The sequence below is a fragment of the Vigna angularis genome, chromosome 8 (genome assembly GCF_016808095.1).
Source record: "Vigna angularis cultivar LongXiaoDou No.4 chromosome 8, ASM1680809v1, whole genome shotgun sequence".
Taxonomy (NCBI): Eukaryota; Viridiplantae; Streptophyta; class Magnoliopsida; order Fabales; family Fabaceae; genus Vigna; species Vigna angularis.
In genome coordinates this window covers 30,536,769-30,562,280 of record NC_068977.1, presented here as the reverse complement: position 1 = coordinate 30,562,280, position 25,512 = coordinate 30,536,769, and the positions used below count along the sequence as shown (strand labels likewise).

The following is a 25,512-nucleotide window of genomic DNA, read 5'->3' as shown; positions in this document are numbered from 1 at the left end:
TAACTATATGTTTGTTCACTCATGAAACATGAAATTTATATTAATGTGAAATGCAGATTGGTTGACACAATATAAAAGTTAAAGTGTCTTGAAAGGGATTTGCATAATTTTAAAAAAAAAGTTATCCATTAAATTTCACAAGTAACATATATCATTGTTTTATATTTCACTTCACAAGAATTTCTTGATACTATATTTTATTTCTTAGACTTCCATTATATTAAGGAAGACTTAAAATACACATTATAGCTTATGATTGATTTGGACATGAAGCTCAATCACTACCACTATATGCCTTTAATTGAAAAGGACTATTCTAGGAAAACAATAAACCAAGACAAGAAACATTCTTAACAAATCGTATAATTCTCAAAATTGTATGACAATGAGTAAAAGATGGTGTAGAAATAAATTGTACCAAGTGATGGACAAATAATGTAATATCTAGTCTTGTGTTTCTTAGATACATAAGGTCTCAAATGCAACATATCTATAAGTTAGGGATAATGATACTTTAACAACATTTTTTTGATAATATTTTAACATCATCTACGTGTCATTCTATGATTGGTCCAAAATTACTCTACAATCAATAATAATAATCATAAACACCAACATGGACCAATCACAGAATAACACGTAGATGATGTTAAAATGTTATCAAAAAAATATTATCAAAGTATCATTATCCATAAGCTAGAACATCATGAAAAGGTTCCCCAGCAGGAGATGAAAGTTTCTTATTGTTAACCGAAGTATATGTTGGTCTGCATCCTAAAAGTCTTGCTTCAACCAATAATTCTAATGCATATTTCTTTAGAAAGAATTCTCTTTTCAGTTTATTCATTTGTCCATTCATAAAGATTCATTCTCAAGATGAGATAGTTCTTTTCTTTTAGCAACATCACTTCACAATTTTAAATTTTAACTGACTCAAAATTCAACTTCAACATATTAATGATTGAATTGATTTTCAACTATTTTCATTTGTATTTCTCACCATGCCTACTAGTGACTTTTCCTGTATCAATGAAACATTTATTTATTGTAAGTTAATTTTATCAACTTTAAATTAACTATAGAAAACAAATGGATTTATTCTTTTGAATGTAACTAGTTATTTTTCACTTTATCTTGACGTCCTACTATAAAACAAATATATTTTGTTTTATTATATTCTACAGTATTATCAAAAAAGTTATTGTTACTTCTGTCTTTATCTTCATTTATTTTTACTTTTTCCTTGTAGAAACATTTTGCAACTATATTTTTTGGTTTTTTGGTTTGTTAGAACTGCACAACGAAATAATCACATTTAGACAAAACCCAAAATGGATGGATTGGATTCTTAATAAAAATTGTGCTTTAAATTTTTTTTTCCCTTTGTAATATCTGACTTAGCAATAAAATTGATTCCTTTAAGATAATCACAGATGAATAAAGAGAATATGAAAAAAGAAATTTGTAGAATAAATTTTATATTGGTTCAGATCAAACTGTTCAAATCAAAATATCTAAAGAGGGATTAACTCAAATATTAAAAATAAACCAAACTTTCAATAAAAAAAAAAAGAGTTGAAGGTTTAGAAAACACTTCTCTTAAAACCACAAGAGATGAAAGATATCTTCCTTAAAATCTAAAGAGAATGAACACCTCCTTTTTTTATCGCTCTACTCATAAAGCTTTCAAAACTTTTCCACACAGAGTTATAACCCAACTCATGTATCTAAAAACATAAAGTTTTACCCATTTTATAGAATGAAACTTGTTTTGGAAAAAAACTCATTTTGAAATTAGGTTAAAATATGAAAAACTAAGTTACAATTATTGCTAATAATTGATTATTTATTGCAAGCAATAATAGATTATTACCACATTGCTTTCCAAACTATGTTTCAATGTAGATTTTGGTTTCATCAATAATCAATTATAGTAAAATGATAATTGATTATCATAAATGATAATCAATATAATAATTAATTATTGTTGCATTTGTTTTTCAAAAAATGTTTTACTATAGATTTTATTTTATCAATAATTGATTATAGTAGAATGATAATCGTTTATTGATGTGAAGTTTAGAAAATTAGTTTTATGATGAAATACTTAATTTTGACTAATGTAACTCTTAAATCTGAGCATTCAATCTTCAAAGTAACTCTTGAATCTAATTTTCTTTAACTCTACACCATTTTGCCATAAATCATTACTATAATTAAAACTTCAACTTTTCTTCATTTATTATCATTATTAAAACTTTATTTGTCTTTAAGATTGAGAATAAGATATTTATCTTCTTCTCTTTTTTTTTGTTAACTTGGTTTAAGTAATGTCATGTTATATCAATGCTTGCAACATAGTGCAATTTTTTCCTCAACATTAAGTGTAAAATAACACATAAGAAAAATTCAACTGATATTTAATTTTGCTTACTTCAAATATTTTTTAGACGTGTTTTGTTTTATTGGATATCAATCCAAATAAATATTTCTAATATTTTTAGAAAGTTTATTATTTATATTTTTATGGACATAATAACTTTTTAAACCTATATATTATTTTAAGATTGATTTTATTTAAAATTTAATTATAAACTTAAATTTTTTTTTTTAATTCTTTTTTAATAAACACACAAACCTACATCAACACATACTTATGTACGGGTTTAAAACTAATTTACTCTAAAAGAAATACCAACGCCAACAAAAGAGTTGGTTTTGAAAGAAAAAAAGTTTATTATATACATGTAGATACATTTTTTCATTCACAACTTTTTTTTTTGTATTGTTGGTAACTAAATATTTTTCATCTGTCATTGGTTAGTATAACGATTATAGGAATCAAAATTACGTTTCATTGATATAGAAAATGAAAATTTTTATTTATGTAACTTAAAAATATAGAAATTATAGGTCTGCTATCAAAATCAAAATACACAGTCAATTTAAACCAAACCTATTTTATTTTGCATATATTTTTAATTATCACATTCCTCAAATAATTAAAATAGAACACAAATAGTGTTGACAAAATGGCCGGTTCCAAATAAGTTGAAGATATTGCATAAGGCGTTAAAATTTAACGATGCTAATTCTAATTGATGAGATGGTAAAGCTGAACGACACGATCGAGATGAGAGTGATTTGAGGATTGGGAGTTTGCAACACAATGAATGTAGAAACTATAAAGTTCACCCAAAATTTGTAGTAATAGCTGATAATTGGCTATAAGAAGCCAGGCCAAAAGAGACACATATACTGCTACGCTATTTTGTCGCCAAAAAGAACTCAACTCTCAGACATGTTTAAGTTTTGGAAGAAAAAAAAAGTACATGTGAAGCCCCCTGCAGTGAATAGAATCTTATTTAAATGCTGCTGGTGTTCATATGCTAAATAATCAGTAAGGTTCCACCGGGGCTCTGAATTTGGAACCAGCATAAACAGCACCTGAACCAAGCTCCTCCTCAATCCTCAGAAGCTGCAACACACACCAAAGAACGAGTCAAACACTTCAACTTAATATACCAGGTAAGCTCTCTACATCCATTTTATATTAACGAGAGAGCATAAAATTAATAAATCATGATAAGTTCACAAAAAGCAAAATAAGATTCTTGTATTGGAGATGGCGTAAGGTATTGTAATTACTATATTTAGGCCATGTAATGTAACAAAAAAGACTTTAATAAGGTTTGTAGTTTTTACCTGATTGTACTTGGCAAGCCTTTCAGATCGGCAGGGAGCTCCAGTCTTGATCTGGCCCTGTTTGATATTGACGCAGCATGATTAAATTATATCAGCGTATGCTAAATACTCACATTTTAAAATTCAGACACAATTTGTCCGCAAAGGTTCACTACTAAAACAATAAAGAACCATGACAAACTATTCTAAAAAAGCTTCTCACTACTTACAGTTGCTAACCCAACTGCGAGGTCTGCAATGAAGGTATCCTCAGTTTCACCACTACATACAGCATACAAAATACAACACATTAGTTTGCACTTAGAAAGAGTGATACAATGTAAAAAAAAAATGCATACAAGGGGGAAAATGAGCATTCTTTACCTCCGGTGGCTAGTCATGACACCCCAGCCAGCTTTCTTAGACATTCTCACAGCTTCAATACTTTCTGTTACACTACCAATTTGATTCACCTAAAATTGAAAGTACAAAAATGAAAATTTCTTCTTAAAGTGGATAAACAAATTTTCAGACTAGATAGATATTTAAATAATACGGTAATCTAAAATTCTGATCCTCTAGCAGATGAAAAAAAAAAGCCTTAATTTTACCTTCAACAGAAGGGCGTTGCAAGCCTTCTCCTTAATTGCTTTCTCCACACGCTACATTGTTAATAACAAAGACAATAATGTCAAAATGATCCTTGTTTGCAGTACATAGATCAATTTGGAGTTAATAAAGCATACCTTCGGGTTGGTGACGAGGAGATCATCACCAACAATTTGCACTTGCTGACCAATTTCACCGGTTAATTTTGTATAGGTCTCCCAGTCATCCTGATCAAATGGATCCTCAATAGACACAATAGGATAATCTGTCACAAATGATTTGTACACATTCTTTAAGCTGTCTCCTGAGATTTTCTGCGATCCATCATTATTCTGCAACAAGGTAGTAGTATGTTATCTAGCTAAAGCATTTGACAACCTCCTCCTTAATGGCGGGAAAATGAAAATTTAAGAAAAACTGGGAAAAGGTTCGTAAGATATCAACCTCTTCCTTAAAATTCAAGTCATATGTTTTGTCCTTGTTATTGTAAAATTCTGAAGCAGCAACATCCATACCAATTACAACCTGTGAGGATAGAAATTAGTCAGCCATATGTTAAGGTGCTAAATTAGATTCAGTAGACAGAGATTCAACCTTTCCAGTGTAACCAGCTTGGGAAATGGCAGTCTTCAGAAGCTCAAGCCCTTCTTTGTTTTCCTAAAATTGTTTGAACTAGAAGATAAGAATAACTAAAATCGTGTAACAGAAAAAATATAGTTGTTCACACATCTTAGGAATGTTATATAAAAAACATAAATCAAGCAGCTATATGCAAGCAGCTATATGCAAGCAAGAAAATGACATATTACTTTCAAATAATTACAAGATCAATAAAACTAAAACTAGCCGGTTAAGACCTGGATGTTAGGAGCAAAGCCACCTTCATCACCCACGTTAGTAGCATCCTGTCCGTACTTCTTTTTAATCACAGCCTGTAAGATAAACACGTGAACATCTTAATTCATGATCACTAATAAGAATGTTAATTCTTTCATCCATTTTGTGTTTCTGTTTTTCCTTTTGTGAAAAAAAGAAGTTAGGAATAAAGGACTGTAACCTTTAGATGATGGTATACTTCTACGCCCATTTTCATTGCTTCTTTGAACGAAGATGCCCCAACTGGGAGAATCATAAATTCCTATAAAAGAGGACACAGGGTACGTATATCAATCAGAAATTGTCCCTGTTCAACTATTGCATTAAATAGACATTACCTGCATTGCTAGTTTATTTCCTGCATGTGAGCCTCCATTGATAACATTGAATGCAGGAACAGGCAACACCAAAGTCTTGTTTCCAGCCAGATTGGCAATGTGCTGAAAAATTAAAACAATAGAAAAGCACATATCATAAGAACACAAGATTAACAGATAAGAGCTATTATTACCGCAAAACCTCAAATACCTTGTACAGAGGAATTTTATTCACTTCAGCACCAGCCTTACAGACAGCAAGTGACACTGCCAGAATAGCATTGGCACCCAGCTGAAAATGTCAACATATTGCAAAACTAATTAGCATAAAATGAACGCCCAATACAGCTATATAAGATGCAGTCACCGAATTGAATAATTCAAACGAAATCATGTAGCGATACCTTCTGCTTGCACCACCCCCACTCGTTAACAGTTCCATCAAGCTGCTGTACCATGTAATTGTCAAGTTCAGTCTGCTTGGTTGGGTCCTGTAAAGACAAAAAATAAATAACAAATGAAAATTTCCACCATTAATATGTTCCTAACAGTGTTCGACAAGTCCAATTTTACAGCTGCATAATACCTTCCCAAGCAGCGCAGGTGCTATAATTTTATTCACATTCTCCACAGCCTACGCAAGGCAAATATGAGGTCTTATTATCAGATCTAACACATCATAAACGACAAAAAAAATAAAGGCAAAAAGTTATTGATTATCATTTTTCCACTCTTTTTGTCAAACGACCATGTAAATACATAAAAATGAAATAACAGAATATCAAACGTCAAGCACCTTGCTAACACCTTTACCGAGGTAGTCCGAGCCTCCATCCCTCAATTCCAGAGCCTCATAAACACCTTCAAAGAAAGCAAAATGAGTAAGGCACACCGCTTTCAGAACTACCAACCCATGCCGCAACCATATGAAACGAACCTTGAAACAGATAAACAAGAATATAACATTCAAAACCTTCGCATTCGACTTCTACCAACTACCACACTACAAACTCCACAACCCCTGGTCGGTACGATAATGACGCTTCAAACAGAACAAGACAAACAATGTCTCACAAGAACAGTGAACAAACAAACACATTTCCTTCTATTGAACAAACACCGATCATTTACCTGTTGAAGCACCGCTAGGCACGGCAGCTCTGGCGAAGGTTCCATCGCTGAGTGTAACGTCAACCTGACAACAACAAACCGCATTCAGAATCCATAAATCATAGCTTCGGATAAACCAGTCTCGTAACAAAAATAGAAACAAATCATCTACTAACACCGAAATAGAACGTGGACCATATTCCCGCACATTTTCTCAACGTCCAAACAGTAACAAACCGCTTTCATGATATAGAAATCAAAGCTTCGCTTAAACCATCCCCGTAAAAATACAGAATGCAAGTGATGTAACGAATCAACGTTCTCTATGTAAAACCGGAAATGGAACGTAAATTCATTTTCTCTCCTTTTCCCCGCACATTTTATCTCATTTTCCCGCACATTTTCTCAGTTTCTAATAAAAAACGACAAAAGCAAATGGCGAGAGAGAGACAGCAAAGAGAAACTCACTTCGACGGTGGGATTTCCACGGCTGTCAAAGATCTGGCGAGCCTTAACGACCTTGATTGTTGCCATCGCTGTGTTACTCTTTCACAGTTTTGATTTTTCCGAGCGTCGCTCTGATTTTCCAAGAAAGTGACGATACAGTCCGAATGCATGAGTGCGATTGGTTCATTTATAAAGGCGTTGGTACGTGGCTACTGTGGAAAGACGTTGAATATAGACCGTTGATCTTGGGAAAAAGAAGAGTGACGTGTAGGGCTGAGATGGTTTGTGTGGGGCATCACGAGAGTCTTGCTTCGATGCGAGTGGGTCCCCAAAGCACGCAGATAGGAATATGCCAAGTGCTTCAGCTCCCTTTCTAGATGCCGAGGTTCTCGAAAACGTTGAATCAGTGAAAAGCAAAACTACCTTTGAAAATATTTAACGTTACTTTTCAATAATATTTTAACATGATTCATAAAAATTTTAAAATTTAATGTAAGAACTTATTTTAGTAATGAGAAGATAACCCTTTTTTATTAGTTTCTTTAACTAAATTCTCGTGATTAAAAAAATAAAGCCTGTTAAAATAGAAGTTACTTTGTCTAACATATATTAATTTAATTTAACTGTTATAAGTGCTCTTTTGTATGAATATTGTTTTTGTCAGTAAAAGGTTTGTTTCATGGTTTTCTTACATGGCCTAGGCTGTTTCTGATTTGTTAGATTCAAGGTCGTAAAGTAGCCAATAGTTTTGCATTCTAGCTTCTAAAACTTGAGGCAGCGTTTGATGTTTTTCTCAAAGAGAGTTAATAGTTAGAAATAATTAACTGTAATGAACTAAATGGGCACTAGTTACTACAAAATAATGATTACCACTACGTAATTACGAAAGAAAAACATCTTTAATCAGAAAGTTTTTATTTAAAAAATATATTTTAACACAAATAATTTTTTTATATTTATTTAATATTATCCTTTCTTATTTTTTATTTTTCTTTCAAATATTATAAAATTAATTCTTTTAAAATCATTTATCTTCAGATATGTTAAATGAATGTCAATGTTACGTTGTTATTACTTTTTTACCTTATGTTATTATTATTCTTTTACTTTTAAGCAGCATGAGATGATATAAAAAAAATGTATTTATATATGTTATTTACCTTTTATATTTTTGGCTTTTGCATATATATATTCGAAATTTTGTATGAATGGAAAATATTAGTATTATGTATATCTAAATTAGTTAAAATCTTAAAAATCTGTCATGAATGTTAAATTACATAAACGAATATAAAGAAAATGTTTCATTATTGATTTATCATTCAGTTTTATAAAATTTCTGTTTAATTTTATGAGCATGTTAAAAAAAATTAATTTATATGACATTAAAACTTATCATAAAAGTAAAGAATAAAAATAAAAAAGTGATAAAAAAAAAGTGAATCGGTCCATTAGCCCACAAGCTAGAATCTATGCAGAGTTGAGCAGACCAGATTATTGAACCAGTATTTTCAAAGTGGAATGAACCAATTCAACCCGCATTTAAAAGCTAATTGTGGGACAAACCTAAAAAGTAGGATGCATTGTCACCTCTATTAAATTAATAAAGAGAAATGTTAGGGAAATTGTATAAATTTTAAAATATTCTTTTAGAATAAGCTATAAAGGTGTATTCAATTTTTTTTAATTACTATGTGAAATCCCCCCAATTTGAACGCTTGAGTTTGTAACGGGCCAAGAATATTGGTAGTTATCCATTTCTTTTTGCACCCACGTAGTTTTCATATGCACTTTATGGGGTGGTTAAAGGATCAAACTATCCCTTACTGCTGCCACCAATTCCAGTAGCCTTTCCATACCTCATCCATGACTGTTGTTGTTACTATTCATGTTGTATATTATTGATGGACTCAGAAATTTTTTTTTCCAAATTGTGTATGTTGATATGATAAAAAAATATATTAATTTAAAATATATAAATAACTTAAAAATAATATTGAAAAGATAAGCTTAATATATTTTTTGATGTTTATTATTTATTAAATCAATTATTTTGCATATTATCAAATTATTGTAAGATCATTAATTAATGTTTAGTCTTATATTTAGATGTATATAATTCGAGATAATGAAGTAGGTTAAAAAATATAGTTAAAATAAATATATTGTACTATATTTGGCAACCTACCGGCTGTCAGAGAAACTAATCAGAAAAGGTAAATATCACTAATGGTCAATTAATACGTTTAATGGTCATATTAAATGTGAATATACATTATTTATGAGTGATTGACAGGTCATATTGTACAAGAATATGGTATTAATGGAGAATTAATAGGTATATTAGCAAGTATTATTAGATTTATTGTCATATAAAATATGAATTAATGAGCTTGATTGTCATAAACTCTATAAATATAGGGTTAAGGCTTAGGTAAAGACATTGTTTTCTATCCTAATAAAATATAGACCTCTTTATGAAACATATCTCACTTGAGCGTCAGAGCGTCTTCTGCAGGTCAACAACTCATCAAAGTGGATTGCGTTCTCGGAGAGGATTGAAGATCAAAAATATATATAATAAATGTAAATATTATTTTATAAATCTTAAATTTAAAGTTTTAACAATATAATTTAAAAAGTTACTTTTTATTTTTGAACTGTGCAGTATGAAAGTTGTTTTCCATTTTTAAATTATATATACAATCCATTTTTTTTCACCAAAAACCTTCAAATTGAATACGATAAAAACTTTCTGATTACTCTATTTACAAATAAAAAAAAACCACTGATTCAATGCGATGGTGCTTCATTTCTAAAAGAATAATGGATTAGTTGAAAAGAAAACAAGGAACAACGTCTAATGTAGAACTTTGTACTTTGTACTTTGTCAAACTTTGCACACAATCTCATCTTCTAAATGTTAGTATTTAATGTAACATTAAAGGATCCGACAGAAGTTGAAAAATCTATCACACACAACAACAATAATTTCACACAGTTGTTTTTATCCATTTTGAATAAAACGAGACACATATTGTTCCTAAAAAGTTTGAGGAAAAATCTATATTCTCCCACTTATTTTTATTCATTTTTTAATTACCATAGTAAGATATCAAATATATAAATCATGATCATAAGTTTTCTAATATTGTATTTTGTCTTTTAGTGTATTATAATATTTCTCAACATAAATAAATATTTTTACGAAAATAAATAAATAAATGTTAAATTAATTTTTTTATTGAAACTATAAATACATATATAATTAATGTATTTGCATTACTTAACATGTTTCATAATTGCTTTATTCTTTTAACACGTTTTTAAATATTTAATGTTTGAGTGTTTACTTCAACTTTGATCTCAGTAGTAAATTCTTCAATTGTCATAGTTTAATGATTTAGAAATAGAGCATTTAATTATGAGTCCCGCTAACCAGTGTTACAGTGATTAGTTAAGAATAATCAATAAACATTAAGTTTTATTAAAATTTATAGTTAAATATGATATTAAATTAATTTTAACCTCAATAATGTAAACTTATTTTATTTAAAGAACAAAAATGATTATAATTGTTATACACTTATAATTGATTTGTTTGATGAACACCACAAAAACTAAAAAGTAATTAAATAATAAAATAAGTTATACGGTTTCTCTTTCTTTTTAACGGTTTGTCATTTATTTTAATATTGTTAGACATCTAAAAATAAAATAAAAAACAATTAAAATATGATTTTGAGTCTTCATTGAGTTTTCTTTCACTGACTTTACGATAACATTTTGCAACATTCCTTTTGACTTAACAAAATCCCATGTATTAAAGAACAAACAACAATATTTTAATATCTGAAATTAATAATTATAAAAAAATTAAAACTAATAATATAAAATTTTTAATTTAAAAGACAAAAAAAAATATTTTTGTCTTTATAAATTTTTTTTTATGAATTTATATTATTTTAATTAGTGTAATTAATTATTTCATATTTAATAGTGAAATCAATAATCATTAATTATACCTTAAACCGTGTTCTTATAACACTAGTTAGCATTTCTTTAATGCAAAATATAAAATTCGGTTGTTATTATTGAAATTATATTAGATTCATAACATCTATCATAAGGATATTTTGTTAATAATGTTACTTAACATCTAAGCTTAATCATACATTTTATCATTGTTTGGTTGATTCAATTTCATCCATTATTTAGGTTTCAGATTTTTTGAAACGATCTAATTTAATTCTTTCCGTTAGATTGACGTTAATGTTATGTCCGTATATGGTATATGTTAATTCGTGAATTTTTCAATTTTTAAAATTTTTAATTTAAAAAAATATATGCTATCACATGTCATGTTATTATAATGTCACGTGATAGTATTATTATCACATGACAGTGGTTATTTTAACTTTAGTTCTTCTATTTTAAAAAAAATCCAATTTAGTGTTCTCTAATTTGAGACTAAATTAATAATTAAACCTAATTACATCTTATACATGCATGTTAAAATAATTTTTTAAAATTTATACATTAAATTACTCTATCTATATATTTAAAAGTATAAAAAATTACAAGTGTAAAAATGTAAAAAATAAAATAATTTGAGTATTTAAGTGGAGTGATTTGATGTATAAATTCAAAAAATTATTTTAACATGTATATATAAGTTGTAAGTAAGCTTAATCTCTAATTTGATCATAAATTGGAAAGGACCAAAAGACCAATACCATATGCTTCCTTGTGTCCTCCTTTTGTTTTCATATACCTTACACTCATAAGAACACAAAAGATACTCGAACAAACAAGTTAGTCCGATATTGAAATAGATAAAGATTTGAGAATTGAAAACATAAACAAAAAAACAAAAAAGAGAGTTAAAAACCAAAAACAAAGAGAAAAGCAAAATGCATAACATAAACAAAGGTGTTAAGACCTCGGCAAGTGTACCGAATCGTTTCAAGTAATAAAATCATAGTAAGACCAGATATCGTTTTCCCAAGAGACTTGTAATACTAGAGAATTGTGCGATTAACAACTCATCTAGACTCAATAGAACAACATTCATTTACAAGCATGTGCAAGAAAGATAAATTTATACATAATTCAAAAACTTGTTAAGACCTCGGCAACTGCACCGAATCGTTTCAAGTAATAAAACCATGGTAAGACCAAGTATCGTTTTCCCAAGAGACTCATAATACTAGAGAATTGTGCAATTAACAACTCATCTAGACTCAATAGAACAACATTCATTTACAAGCATGTGCAAGAAAGATAAATTTACACATAATTACATGGTTGGACTTTAGTGTTAAAGGCACTTAGAAATGGAATAGACTAGAAATGATATGAAATGACATTGTTAAGGTTAGGTTTCACCAATTTACTCTTGTGCATACACAATTTCATCTCCTCTCCATCAATTAATTAAAGTCAATCAACAAAATTACTCTAGCCCTAATCCCTTAGGTGAAAGAGCCTAACTTTTACCTATTAATTATCAATCTCTTGACTAATTAACAAGCAAAACCCGCATTAAGAACTAGGATTTAAGACAACATGTGAATCATCTTCCACCCCTAGAATCAACGAACCACAAGGACTCTTGTTTCAGTTCTGGGTTCCATCTTACGTCCCCATAACCCATGAAACCCTAAAATCAAGTCATGAACGTCCCCATTACATGCAAGCTTTAAGATTGGAAACAAGAATACTAGCAATTGATAGAAAAGACATATATATATATATATATATATATATATATTCAAATCATTCAACAATTACACAAGATTCAAAGGCTACAACTAACCCTAACAAGATGGGTTTGGCTCTCCATTTCCATGGATAGCCTTTCAGCTTACAAAATGGCCATGGAAGAAGAAGAAGAACCCAAAGAGGAAGAAGGGAGTGTTCCCACAAACCCTAGCAGCCCTCCAAGCTCTCCTCTGAGTGAAATCGCACCTGCAAGCCACCAAAGACCCAAACCCCTTCGCGTTTTAGGTTTAAATAGAACATATCTGCCACATCAGCGCCCCTTCTGGGATGCCCAAGCGTGAGAGTAGCGCGAAGACTGGCGCTCAGCCCCCTTCTTGGGGCGCCCGGGCGCGAGAGTTGCGTGAAGACTGGCGCTCAGCCCCCTTCTTGGGGCGCTCGGGCCTGATTTTTCTGCACTACCTCTTTTTCTCTTTTTCTACATATCTGCTTGCTTCTTGTGGTTGGTTTAGCTCTATACATTGTTGGAGATTCTTCCAAGCACATTATTAGCTACAAAATAAGGGATTAGAGATGAAATTACATCAAAGTAGCCTAAAATACAATTATTCATAAAACTAAGATAAAAGAGAGGATTAAGCAAGTTATAAGCTAAAGGGGAGTTGATTTTGTCTCTAAAATGAACCTCAGATAATGGTAAGAATTACCGTTATCAAAAGGCCCACCAACCAAACAACAAATCTAATATGCAGAATGATTAAATAGATTTCCCAAATAACCTCATTTACTTCTCTCTTGTTGCAATGTAACATCCCAATATATATAGTATAGACTATAATAAGGAGAAGCAACATGCATGATAAAGTAGTACAATTATCCATCTAGAACACAAAGTGATATCTTTACAGTCATCCAAAAATTACTATAAATTTAAAACTTTATTTACAAACCTAAGACTAATCCAAAACTATCTACAAGGCTCTAAAGAACCAAACACAACTACTCAGCAGCAGCACCTCCATCCAATGCTTGCTCCAAGGAAACATCTTCTTCCGCTGCTCACATCCAAAGGATGGTCATCGCAGAAAAGAATAGCAGAACATACAAAACATAAGCACACAACAGGGTAAGCTAGTTTAAACAAAGACTAATCATACCACAATCAATAGAACTCATACAATCATATTATCCATCTTTATCACCTAAACCCTTCACACATAACACACACTGACTCTGACTGTCCGGACTTAGAATGATTGTCGAGCTATGGCGGGTCGTGCACTCGTGGTGGCTTCTACTGCTTTGCAAAGCCATTGCCAATGGGTTTCACCCTACCACACTCACGAGGTTAGTCCGTTATCACTCACCTTGGGCCATACTGGAAGCACCCAAGACTAGGACCTCCTGCTACTCCTCACGACATGGATCAATCCTCTCTACTTGAGAATGAAAGACCATTGGAGTTTTAGGATAACCCCCAAGACTGAGCTCCTGCATCCATTCTAAACTTACTTGAATCTCAACTAGAGATTCTACTTTGAATCACAACATAGGGCACCACCACGTCTCCTCTCCTTGAGGATCAAGAAATTACGTCCATAAACCACATTTGAACTTTACCATTTTGATTACAACATACCACAATCACCACAGATATTACATGATACATCTTCAACTTACTTCATACAACACTTATTGATACATATTCAACAACATAAGAGCACACCAGACTTGAACTAGAACGTACCCCTCGCACAACGCACACCTTCGCATAGCGAGACCATAAACTTCTCGCACAGCGATCTAAATCGCCTTGCGAAAACAAAAGACAGAGACCAACTACTCTGGATCTCTCGCATAGCGACTAAACTAGCTATGCGAATAAAATTGTAAAATGCTACAGACCCCAACCCCTCGCATAGCGACCCAATTCGCTACGTAAAAAGCCTTATCCAGAGACTTGAACCCCCCAATCACTCGCAGAGCGAGACCCACTCGCTGATCGAATAAAATACAGAATGCTTCCAGACCCCAATCAGTCGCATAGCGATTACACTCGCTATGCGGATTGATAAACAGAGAGCAACCCTCTCAAATCACTCGCACAACGCACTCATTCGCTATGCGGTTACATTGGCAGAGAGCATCTCGCCAAGATAACTCGCTATGCGAATCCATTCGCACAGCGAGTCTGCATAATCTGCAGAACGAAATTCTGCAGAATTACACAACTCAATCACTCCTTACCAATTCCACTCAACTTGGCCAACTTCTAACACTCATAATTCGATATATATACTAAATTAAACTTGACTAAAGGATTCTAAACATTCCTAACACCAATCTAAAGTGTTTATGCCCCAATCTACACTCTAAAACCGCCAATTCATCAACTTATAGACCCAAAATCAATTCTACCACTTGGAACCTGTTTTTGACCATTTCAATGACTCAAACCAGTCCCATATGACCTATTTACACCATCCCAGCAGTCACCAACAGCCCTTGACCACCAATTCTCAATTTCACTACCTCACTTCCTCTAAAATACCCTAAACCAGCCCAATTCACTTCACAATTTACTTCCTCAACACTACAACACATCACAACCAATAACAATCACAAATTTGCACATATCACAGCATATAGATTAATCCAAATCATCTCCTCAATCACATTTCACAGTTCCCACCATTTTATCAGTTAAGAACATACATTCACAAACTGAACTTTTAACTGTACAACACTTTAAATCACAAAATTCCTCACATACAACACTAATTGATAATTAAAACATAACCTAGCTTCCCTTACCTCAGAGATACACAGTCCCAACCACAGAAACGTTCCAGCCGTACCTTGCACAGCAAGGAATTTCAACAGAAATCTACAACTCACCAAATGGTGATAGAGAACCACACTTAGAACCTAAATTGAGCTAGAAATGGAAGGAATAACTACTAATCACATGCAACCAGAATCGTTGCATGCTCACAGCACAGAGAAGAGCGGACAAAGAAAGGGAGACAACTTACCAGCTGAAGAACGAGAAATTGATCGGTCCAAACTCAAGCCCTCAACGCCAGGATCGCCTAGGCACTTCCTGATCGTTGAACAGATAACTCAGCAAGAAGAAATTTTAGAGAGAACTCAGAGAACTCTGAGGAATAAAGTTCTAGAGAGATGAAGTGTTCTTAGAATAATGAGAAGAGTTTATAAAATTTCATTTTATATTATCAGATTATTTTAAAGTAAAATAATCGATCTCATTATTCTAATACATCAATCTGCTCTATAACACTCTATTTTTCAGGTCTTTACATGCAAGATCACTAAGTACTCTCATAAGGTTACTAATATTTGTTTCCTATTCTCTAAGGTAAAAACACTCATATTTCTCTGGTTGTGTTTATCTAAATCAGACGCACTTTACACAATCTATTAACCCAAGCATGCATCAAGACTTATATAAAGAACCAGATCGGTGGGTGTCAAACTTACAATCTTATCCCTGATTACTTGTGTTATCTAGTTTGATTTGGTTAGGAAGGCTGCCGAAATCACATCCCTAGGACCTTCCAACAACTAGATCATGTTTTAAGGCGTAGTCCGAGACAAACATTAAGCATAAACCAAATCAATGGAAAGCATAAAAATTTATAGGCAAACTGTATAAAAGAAAGCACAAGAAAAAAAACACACACAACAAAGTTTAAAAGAGTCATAAATACTCAAATTGCCTTATATTGGAACACAAGTCCCCAATAACGACTCCAAAAACTTGTTAATGGGAAACAACAAGTGCATCAGTCGTACGTAGCAAGTAATAAATATTATTCTTTTCACAGGGACTTGTGCAACACACGACAACTCTCACAATTCACAACTCAATTAGACAAGAAAACTCACAAAAAAATAAAGAAATTATTTTTAGTATTTTTATCAAACAGTTGATGTGCAACAAAAAAAATTAACATCAATTATTTACAAATGTCAAGATTATATTTCATCAACTTCATTCCCATGCATACACAATCATATCAATTTCAAATTCATGTCAAAATCAATTCACAAGATTACTCAAATCTTATTCCTAGTGGCTTTGAGCCTATGACAACTCATTAAAGTCTAATCCCTTGGATCATTAACAAACAACCATACATTAAGTTTAAGATTCTCAAGATTACTGACGAATCATTTTTTATCCCTAGATACAAGCTCATTAAGTATTTAATTTCAGTTTTAGGTTCAAAAGATATTTTATAACACCTAAAAAACCAACAATCAAGATGTGGGTGATCAAGTCACAAAAGACATTAAGCATAAAAATCAATTAATAACATTGAAATGGAAAAACATATGTATTAACGTAACATAAACAATATTTAGTTTATTATATCTAATATCAACAAATAGGATTAGCTCTCTATGGTAGAGAACCTAAGGTTTACAAATTGAAGGAAGAAAATGAAACGAGAAGAAGAAGGTTATTTCTCAAGGCACCTAGTAAGTGCTCCAAGCCTTCGATTCACATCTCCATCTCCAAATTGCAATTGATCTTCCATCCTAACACCAAAAGGGAAATCACCATGGATGAAGGTGGAAACTATTAAAGGAGAAGGAAGAGCTTCCCAAGACACCTAACAACCCCCAAAACTCTCTCCTAAGCACCCTAGGCGAAGAAAACTTGTGAAAATGTGGAATTCTCCAAAACCCTAGCGAGAAGTATGAATAAATACTCATATTTGACATGTTAGTGATGCCACCACTTAACGCCATTGAATAAATTGTGAAATAGCAACTCTGTCAAACTAGCGTTCAACATCACTTCCCCACCACTCAGCCCTACTTGAGTAGGGATTAGTGGTGCTCAACCCCACAAATGTGACACTCAATCCCAAGCATCGCCTGTAATTGAAGCACTGAATGTGATCCTAGTGGAGTCCGATGCTAGTATTTGCTTCAAATTGATCTTTTCTTCTCTAAAACATGCTTCCTTGATTATTTTCTTGTTTTCCTGTATTAAAATTGTTCTATATTCATTTATTTCACACACTTAAACAAATATATAAGAAATCAAACAAGTACAACATAATTAAAATACAAAACAATACAAAATACATTAAACTTAAGGATAAAACAAAAAACTAAAAAATAATTAATTTATTCATGACAATAAACATATAAAAGTATATAAAATTGGATGTTATCCCCTATATGTGACAATTTATGTTTTTCTAATTAAAAATTTTAATTTTTTAAAAAGATTAAAAATTCGAAAAGTATAATACATTAACCTCAACTTTAAAAAAAATCCAATTAAACCATTTAAAAGAAATTAAAAGACTAAATTAACAACCAAATAAATAGAAGAACCAAATATATAATTAAATTTATCGTACACCTATCATACGGATACAAAATTACTCCATTTCCATTAACAATGTTTCTTAACCTTCTATGAAGAATAGTGTTAAAAACGTAAATGTACATTTTACAGTTTTCTTACGGAATAAACCATCGAAATACACGAATAATTGTTAGGTGACTAAAATTCATGTCAGTAATTATAAGTCAACCACGAAATATTTTAATGAAATTATTGAATTCATAAAAGCCATTTTTATGTGTCAGAAACAATAAACAAAAATCCAAGAAGCAGAAATGAGAAAGCAATAAAAGGAATTTGACTCTTAAATCTAATTTAGTTGAAAGTCAACCAAGGTAGATAAACAATAATTGTCGATGGTTATGAGCATCAATCATCAACATTATTAATAATTACTTGAATAAAGTTTATTTTTTTATTTGAACAAAGTTCAATGTATTTACATATTGTTAACTGAATTTCTTAGTTGTGTTTGTCCAATTATGTATTATATACATATATAGCATGGTATATGAACTGATATTTCAACACTTCAATTAATCAGTCCACTGAAACTAATTTATATGAAGAGAGATAATAATAACAAAATAAGAAGTGAGAATATATATATATATATATATATATATATATATATATATTATAATTATTTAATCTACTACTGTTATTCTGTCTAGAATTTTAAATTAAATATCATTACATTTTTTAAAAATATTTATCGGTGGCTTAGTTGGACGAAACCTATTTGTTTAATTTTGAGCTTCAATTTTCTTTTAAAAGGTGTCTGCACTCTTTAAATTGAAATTTGGTTTAAATTCTCGGATGTTCTCATGTTTCTATGGGAATTTTAGTTAGGTCCTCATATTTTTAACTGTCTCAATTGGGTCATAATATTTGTAAAATTGAACTAATTTTATCTTATTCGTTAAGTTATTCCAGACGGTGTTAACTTGAGTTAACGTGGTGCATACTTAAAATGCTGATAAGACAGTATTATATTATGTAATTTTTTTTAGGTGAATAATTTATGACATGACACAAGATTTAATTAGGGATTCAAAGTCTTCATCATCCTCCATGTCTTCATCATCCTCCACTGTCTCCAAAACGCAGCTACCAACACTATTCTCCATCATTTTTTCTTCTGGTTCTGGGCGGCGACGGAGGTTGTTTGCTTGATTTTCCTTCGACCTTGCGAGTTGTGCAGAGTAGAGACTTCTGCTGGGGCCTTTCACTTTGTTCTTAACTTTTTGGGAACAATGACTTAAGTGAGTTTTCCTTGTCAGAACCTGGATGCCAAACACAGAAGAAAACAAAAGGGATTTGTGGTTTTTTTGAGTCAGAAAAGCCGACGCTTTTTGGAGTCGATTTATATCTATTTGATGGGGTTATCTGAAATTAGAGTTGTTGGGAGGGGGATGTAGTAGTGAGTCTCCAAATGAGGTCAACGACATAATCGATCAAGCTGATTCTGGTTAAATTCTTCCTCCTTCATTTTGTGCATTGAAAATTCAGAAAAAGTAATTCCTAACTTTAAACCCCTAGAAATATCATCATCCAGAGAAAAACACATAACACAAGCATCAAAACCCAGATTCCAATATATAAAGCTGAAGATGGAAACACCCACCCTCCAATCATTTTGACTATAATAAAATAAAATAAAATAACACGAGGAAAGAAAAAAAAACGTACCTTGCTTGAAATTTCAATTCTTGAAGATGACAGTAAGTATAAGGGTGACCGTTGACGGTGCCGGTCCAATTAATTCTGGTGAGTGTGTATTTGGGGCAGCCATCAGGATCTGCCATGGACAAGAGCGTGGGAAAGTAATGCTCCTCGAGGTAGCATTCGTCGTTGCGGTAACAGGGGATCTTGAATTTCCTCTAGAGGGTTCGGTCCTTGACGACGAGGCGAGCGTGGCGGCACGTGAGGGCGAAGAATTGGGAGCCGACGCGGAATGAGGGCGAAGAAGGAGATGGAGCGGTGGACCGCGACGATTTGAGTGTCGCCACCAACATGACGGAGCCGGTTAGAGTTGGTAGCTGCGTTTTGGAGTGGATCTTTTGGGCCAGTGGGCGTCTCAGCGGCAATGTCTCTACGGGGACTATGGTTTTCGTCCTCCGGCTTATCACTGCGATTGGGGATAATTGGGATTGTTCATCTGAGGAAGGGATCTGATATTTGGTGGTTCGAAGTTGTGTTTGGATGATGCAAGGACTGATTGGAGATTGGGGTTGAAGAGGGTTTAGGCGTAATGGTGAAAATGGTGACTGTCGGTGGTGGCAGCGATGGTGGACCTTTGGACTGATTCAGTTTTTGGCTTAATTTGAAGATAAGTAAATTCCTAATCTGAAAATTAGTAAAACCCTTTGCCATGTCATAATGGCTTAAATTAAATAAAAATTCCACGCAATCAAACACTTTGAGATCAACATGCAACACGTCAGCCTCATTTAACGCCGTCTGTGAAGATTTAACGGACCGGGCTTAGTTGACTCAATTTTTCAAATATTTGGACCCAATTGGCTCAATTTTACAAATATTATGACCCAATTGAGACAGTTGAAAATATGAGGACCTAACTGAGATTCTGATACAAACATGAGGACCATCCGATGGTTTAAACCTTAAAATTTTGACAAAATGTAGTTACCTGTTGGAGAAATAACTTCAATAATTTAGATAAATCTAAGAAGATTTCGTAATTTTTTATTGAATAGACAGAATTTTTATTGATATTTCCATTTCTTAATTTTTTATTTTACTGATTTCTTCTCTTATAAATGTATAGTAACACATTTATCCAAATTTGTCTTGGGCATAGGAGCATGCATATCCATGAAAATATTAATTTTTTTTTATTATTAATTTGAATTGGCACGTGTGCTGAAATTTATTAAGACACATGATACATCTTTTACTACATAATTGCATATTTACTCTTAGTATATATGCATAATTGTTGTAAATTATTTATGTATAATCGTGTTAATTTAGTTATAAAAAATAAGAATATTTGTTTTACGTCTATTTATGACTCTACCTATTCCTCTCAATTGAAATTAACACATAACTTAAATTTCATGATTAAATGTGTGGTATACAAAAAAAGAATATTTTGACAAAAATGTCAATGATAAGACCTTCCATATAGCTAAATATTCTTGTCATATTAATTATTGCATGTCTATTAAATAAATTTATTTGTTTTGAATGATTATGCTTTATTTTTTTTATTTTTATCCAAATATTGAAAACTCTCACTGAAGATAAAATGAAGAAAAAAATGTTGCATAAGCTTAAAAAGATAATAATTTCTAATGAGTATTATAATGAAAATAAGAAAAACATTAATTACAAACAAACAAAAAAAATCATATTTCCCTATTGGTTGTAAAATATTATTGTCAATGATTATGATTATTAAAGTGATTTTTTTTTCTCAAAACAAACCTATTTTTAAAACATTATTCAAATAAATTCGTCTATTTTAATTCTCAAATTATCTTAGTTTAAAATGAGATTTCGCAAAGGAATTGGTTTCCCTTATATATATATTTTTTCAATTTTAAAAAATGAATTAAAATTCGAATTCTGACCTTTTTAGACATAAAAGTGGATATATTAAGAATCTGATTTTCAAAGAGTCGAATTTTCAATATATCCATCTCATGTTAGAAAATCGATCAAAATTTATATTTTGTTTTTAAATTTGAAAGAAAAAAGGAGGAAAACTATATTGTAGTGTAAAAAGTAAACGGGTTAGTTTAAAAAATAAAATGGAAATTAGCTTATTTGGGTAAAAAAAATTAAAATGGGTATATTTTCAGAAAAAGAATATACATACTATCTTTTTCAAAGTTAAGTATCCTTAAGGATAAATTGAACGAATTTAATTTTTCGAAAGTATACAAGATGAAAATGTTAAAACCATTTAATCATAAAAGTTAGAATAATAACGTTGTGATGAATATTAAATTAAATTAAACTTGGAATATAAATTTGGCCCTAAGAAATTTTAGATGATGTTCCTTTGGGTCAAAGACAGGCACAGAAATATCCGATGAGGGACAAAGCTATGAACATCATATCATAGGTGACATTTTCAAGGCTAATAAAACAACTAATTTTTCTAACATTCAACAGTATCTTGCTCAGAGTTAGGTCCCTGGTCATTTTCACCAACTCACAGTAAAAAATCTCAAGATCTTCAAAACAGCATAACAAAATCTTAACCCATTTCTTCAGTTTTCTTAATTACCATCGTTACAAAATCAACAAAACTAGAAACAAGAAAGGGTAGAGACTCGACACAGAGACCAAAAACGTAAGAGTTTTGGTTGGTGATGTCGATTTATGACATAGGCTGTGCCTATGACTGGCTGAGAAAGCTCCATGTGATGCTCTTTGCATAGTACAAAAGACTTTTTATTAATCAATGAAATAAAAGACGCCCCACACACAGTTGGAAGAACCTTTCACACACTCATTATTAATACATGAATCAATCAATTATTATACAACTGTGTATTATATTGCCATATTCCATAGCTTTCACATATGTACATACACAAATGTGCGTATACTATATTGTATTGTTACATTCTGATGATAGCTTTCACAACAAACTCCTTAAAATTTGCGTTTCCACGTTTGCATCTATCCCAATAGGGCTTTAAATAGGCCCTTAAAGTCTTCAAAACATTGCATGTAGAGTTAGCTGTTGCTGATATCTTGTTTGTTTTCACCCTCTCTCACTCACTCTTTGTTGCCCTTTTCTGTGTTTGTGTCCTAATTGTTCCAAGCCATGATGTTGGGTTCTGTGTTGGAGTTCATCACTCAAGCTGCTTCCAGCTCAGCATTCATCTTCTGCTTCTGCAATTTGATCATAGTCATAATTCTGGTGGACTTGAAGCCTAGCCTCAGCATTCATCAACAGAGTGAAATTCATCTTTTGAAGGGTGCAAATGATCAGAAACAAGGAGCTAATAACTCTAAGCCAGTGGTGGAGAAAGACACAACACCAATGCCACAGGCAGTGGAAGTGGAAGAAGTGTCACATGATCATGAAGCTGAAACAGTTAAGAATATTGAAATTGAAGGTAATGATGATTGCAGCAATGAAGATGAAGAGAAGGTGGAACAGGAAAAGGATGATGACAGAAGTGAAAAAGATGACAGCAATGATGAACTGAGGAAAAGAGTGGAAGAATTTATTCAGAAAGTTAACAAAGGGTGGAAGGAAGAATTGTTGAGCACATCAAGCTTGGTATAGGACTCAAACAATGAAGAAAGTTAGGCGTTAACATTGGGTTATTAAACTTATTAAACTCTGGCTAGAAACTTTTGAGTCTTGTGTTGAATTTTGCTGTGTTATATGTATCATTCAAGAAAATAACATAGAAATAGTTGTTTATATGTGCATACATAATCAATCTCTCTTGCTTTTTGTGCTTTGGAGGCAATTGCTCCAACATGACAACCATGGTATGTTAAACCAGAAAATGAATGAAAAGTTAAGTGATTGAGTTTGCTGGTGAAAGATGAAGATAAGAAATTCCAATGCAGAACTTTATTCTAGTTGCTCATGTCACATGGATAAGGGGAAAAAGTGATGTGCACAAAGATCATGCTTGGACGCAGCATATGTAGGGAATCCTGCCTTCTTTTTTTCTTTTCATGTAAAGAAACATTTTCTGGGAATTTCTTTATTGCTATATATTCCTTTTCCTTTTACTACGCACTAGCCACTAGCCAACAAGTTACCTCTATTTTTCTTTCTGGTAATTGGGATTAAGCATTGCAGAAAGGTTCATCCTAAAGCTCAAGAAATGGAACTAAATTGCTGGTATGCAAAAATCATGGCTTCTGAAAAATTCATGATGTATTGCTGTGGCTAAAATAGGCTACAAAAAAGTTTATATTTTTAGCTTTGTTTTTTGCACTTTATGCCAATTTAATTGAAATGATTTTTGCACTTTATTTTCTCACAGCATTGTAGTCACAGCACTTCATGTAGGAATCGATTAGTGTTGTGTATGGTAGTAATTGAATCAGTCCTTCGATAAAATGAAGAAGTTAAAGTCTCTAGATTTCTGAAAAGTTATATGCAAATATCTTTTTCTCAAATTCACAGAACAAAAATTCTTGCACTTTATTTGTTGCTTGTATAAAGAATATGAGACATCTAAATTCAGTGATGACTCTAAGTTTTTAGATTAAGGGGACATGTTATTTTGGAGCCTATTTAAGAAATTAAGACAACTTTTTAATTATGTCTTTTATTAAAAAAGTTAAGGCTTAAAACAAAAGACTACTTAATTATTTAATAAACGAAAATAATATAATAGGATATAGTTCTTGGGCTAATTTGTTTTTATTGTAATGTGTTGGAATTATTTGTTTTATTTAAATATTTAGATATATTGGTTTATGTAAAAACTTAGTCTATTAACCTATTAAAAATATGTTTATTATACTATTTTTTAAAACGGTAACATTTTGAATAAGCTCTAAAGCCATTCAACAAGCTGAGATCTTAAAAATATTTAATATTTAATTTTTAATACTTCTGTTTTGGTTACATTTTTTTTTTCTCTAATTTGCTCGTCCAGTACAAAATGATTATTAAATGTACTTTTTTTTCATGGTAATAATGGTTTAACTAATGTTGATGTTGACATGGCCATTGGGTGAAGGAAAGCAATTCAGACGCCACCTGAGCATTGGTAATACTTTAATTTGGTTGATACCTTTCTCACTTGTTTTTTTTTTCATTTTTCAATTTTAAAAGATATCATATAATTTAAAAATATTATGTTAATGTATTGTAAAGAAGTTATTTTTTAATGAATTCATGATTATATATTATACGAGGATAAAACACTTAAACTAAATAGATTTTAAAAATACTTCGTCAGGTGTTCTATTCTTGTCTTGTCCTAACACGAGCAACTAGTGATGCTAATTACACCAGATTATTCGATCATCACACAATTATATTATTATAACTCAATTTTATAAAATTTAATTAAATTTAAAACTTACTTCTTAATATTGTCATTCTTAACATTATCATACAGTATAAATTTTACGTACAATTTAAAATTTACTTCTTAACATTATCTTGTAACTTCCACTCTTTCTGCCTCACAAAGCACTTGTTATGTAGTTGTTGGTAACTATAAAAAGAAACAAAAGCTAAGGCCAAAGCACCAAACTAAAATTCAACCACTCCTCAAACAATTGTTTTTGTCTCCCTTTTATGTTGTATACATATTTTACTTAAAAAAACATTTTATCATTAACTGAAGTGACAAGAATATGACAAACTTTTTATTAAAGGTCCCTTTCACATAA

The 25,512-nt window shown here is 31.4% G+C and overlaps 2 protein-coding genes across 2 annotated transcripts; one reads left to right on the top strand and one right to left on the bottom strand.

Moving 5' to 3' along the window:
* Positions 1 to 3,176: 3,176 nt before the first annotated feature.
* Positions 3,177 to 7,205, bottom strand: LOC108344704 (enolase). Its single transcript, XM_017583165.2, has 17 exons — positions 7,065 to 7,205; positions 6,618 to 6,681; positions 6,283 to 6,347; positions 6,073 to 6,120; positions 5,891 to 5,977; positions 5,698 to 5,778; positions 5,508 to 5,609; positions 5,351 to 5,431; positions 5,151 to 5,225; positions 4,888 to 4,950; positions 4,738 to 4,818; positions 4,431 to 4,625; positions 4,296 to 4,346; positions 4,069 to 4,157; positions 3,915 to 3,966; positions 3,706 to 3,762; positions 3,177 to 3,478 (listed from the first exon to the last, which is right to left on the bottom strand). The coding sequence occupies exons 1-17, from the start codon at positions 7,128 to 7,130 to the stop codon at positions 3,398 to 3,400; spliced, it is 1,338 nt and encodes a 445-aa protein (XP_017438654.1). The 5' UTR covers positions 7,131 to 7,205; the 3' UTR covers positions 3,177 to 3,397.
* Positions 7,206 to 22,651: 15,446 nt separating this feature from the next.
* On the top strand, positions 22,652 to 23,695 carry LOC128193547 (nuclear polyadenylated RNA-binding protein 3-like). The gene has a single exon (XM_052867239.1). The coding sequence runs from the start codon at positions 22,961 to 22,963 to the stop codon at positions 23,426 to 23,428; it is 468 nt and encodes a 155-aa protein (XP_052723199.1). The 5' UTR covers positions 22,652 to 22,960; the 3' UTR covers positions 23,429 to 23,695.
* Positions 23,696 to 25,512: the final 1,817 nt, after the last annotated feature.

What these genes read in the sequence shown, in the direction of transcription:
- LOC128193547 (XM_052867239.1), top strand. Translation starts at nt 22,961, where the DNA reads ATGATGTTGGGTTCTGTGTTGGAGTTCATCACTCAAGCTGCTTCCAGC.
- LOC108344704 (XM_017583165.2), bottom strand. Translation starts at nt 7,130, where the DNA reads ATGGCAACAATCAAGGTCGTTAAGGCTCGCCAGATCTTTGACAGCCGT. An exon ending in TCGGTAAAGGTGTTAGCAAG is followed by an intron (nt 6,121 to 6,282) that starts GTGCTTGACGTT and finishes TGCCTTGCGTAG; the next exon opens with GCTGTGGAGAATGTGAATAA. An exon ending in ATAAAATTCCTCTGTACAAG is followed by an intron (nt 5,610 to 5,697) that starts GTATTTGAGGTT and finishes TTAATTTTTCAG; the next exon opens with CACATTGCCAATCTGGCTGG.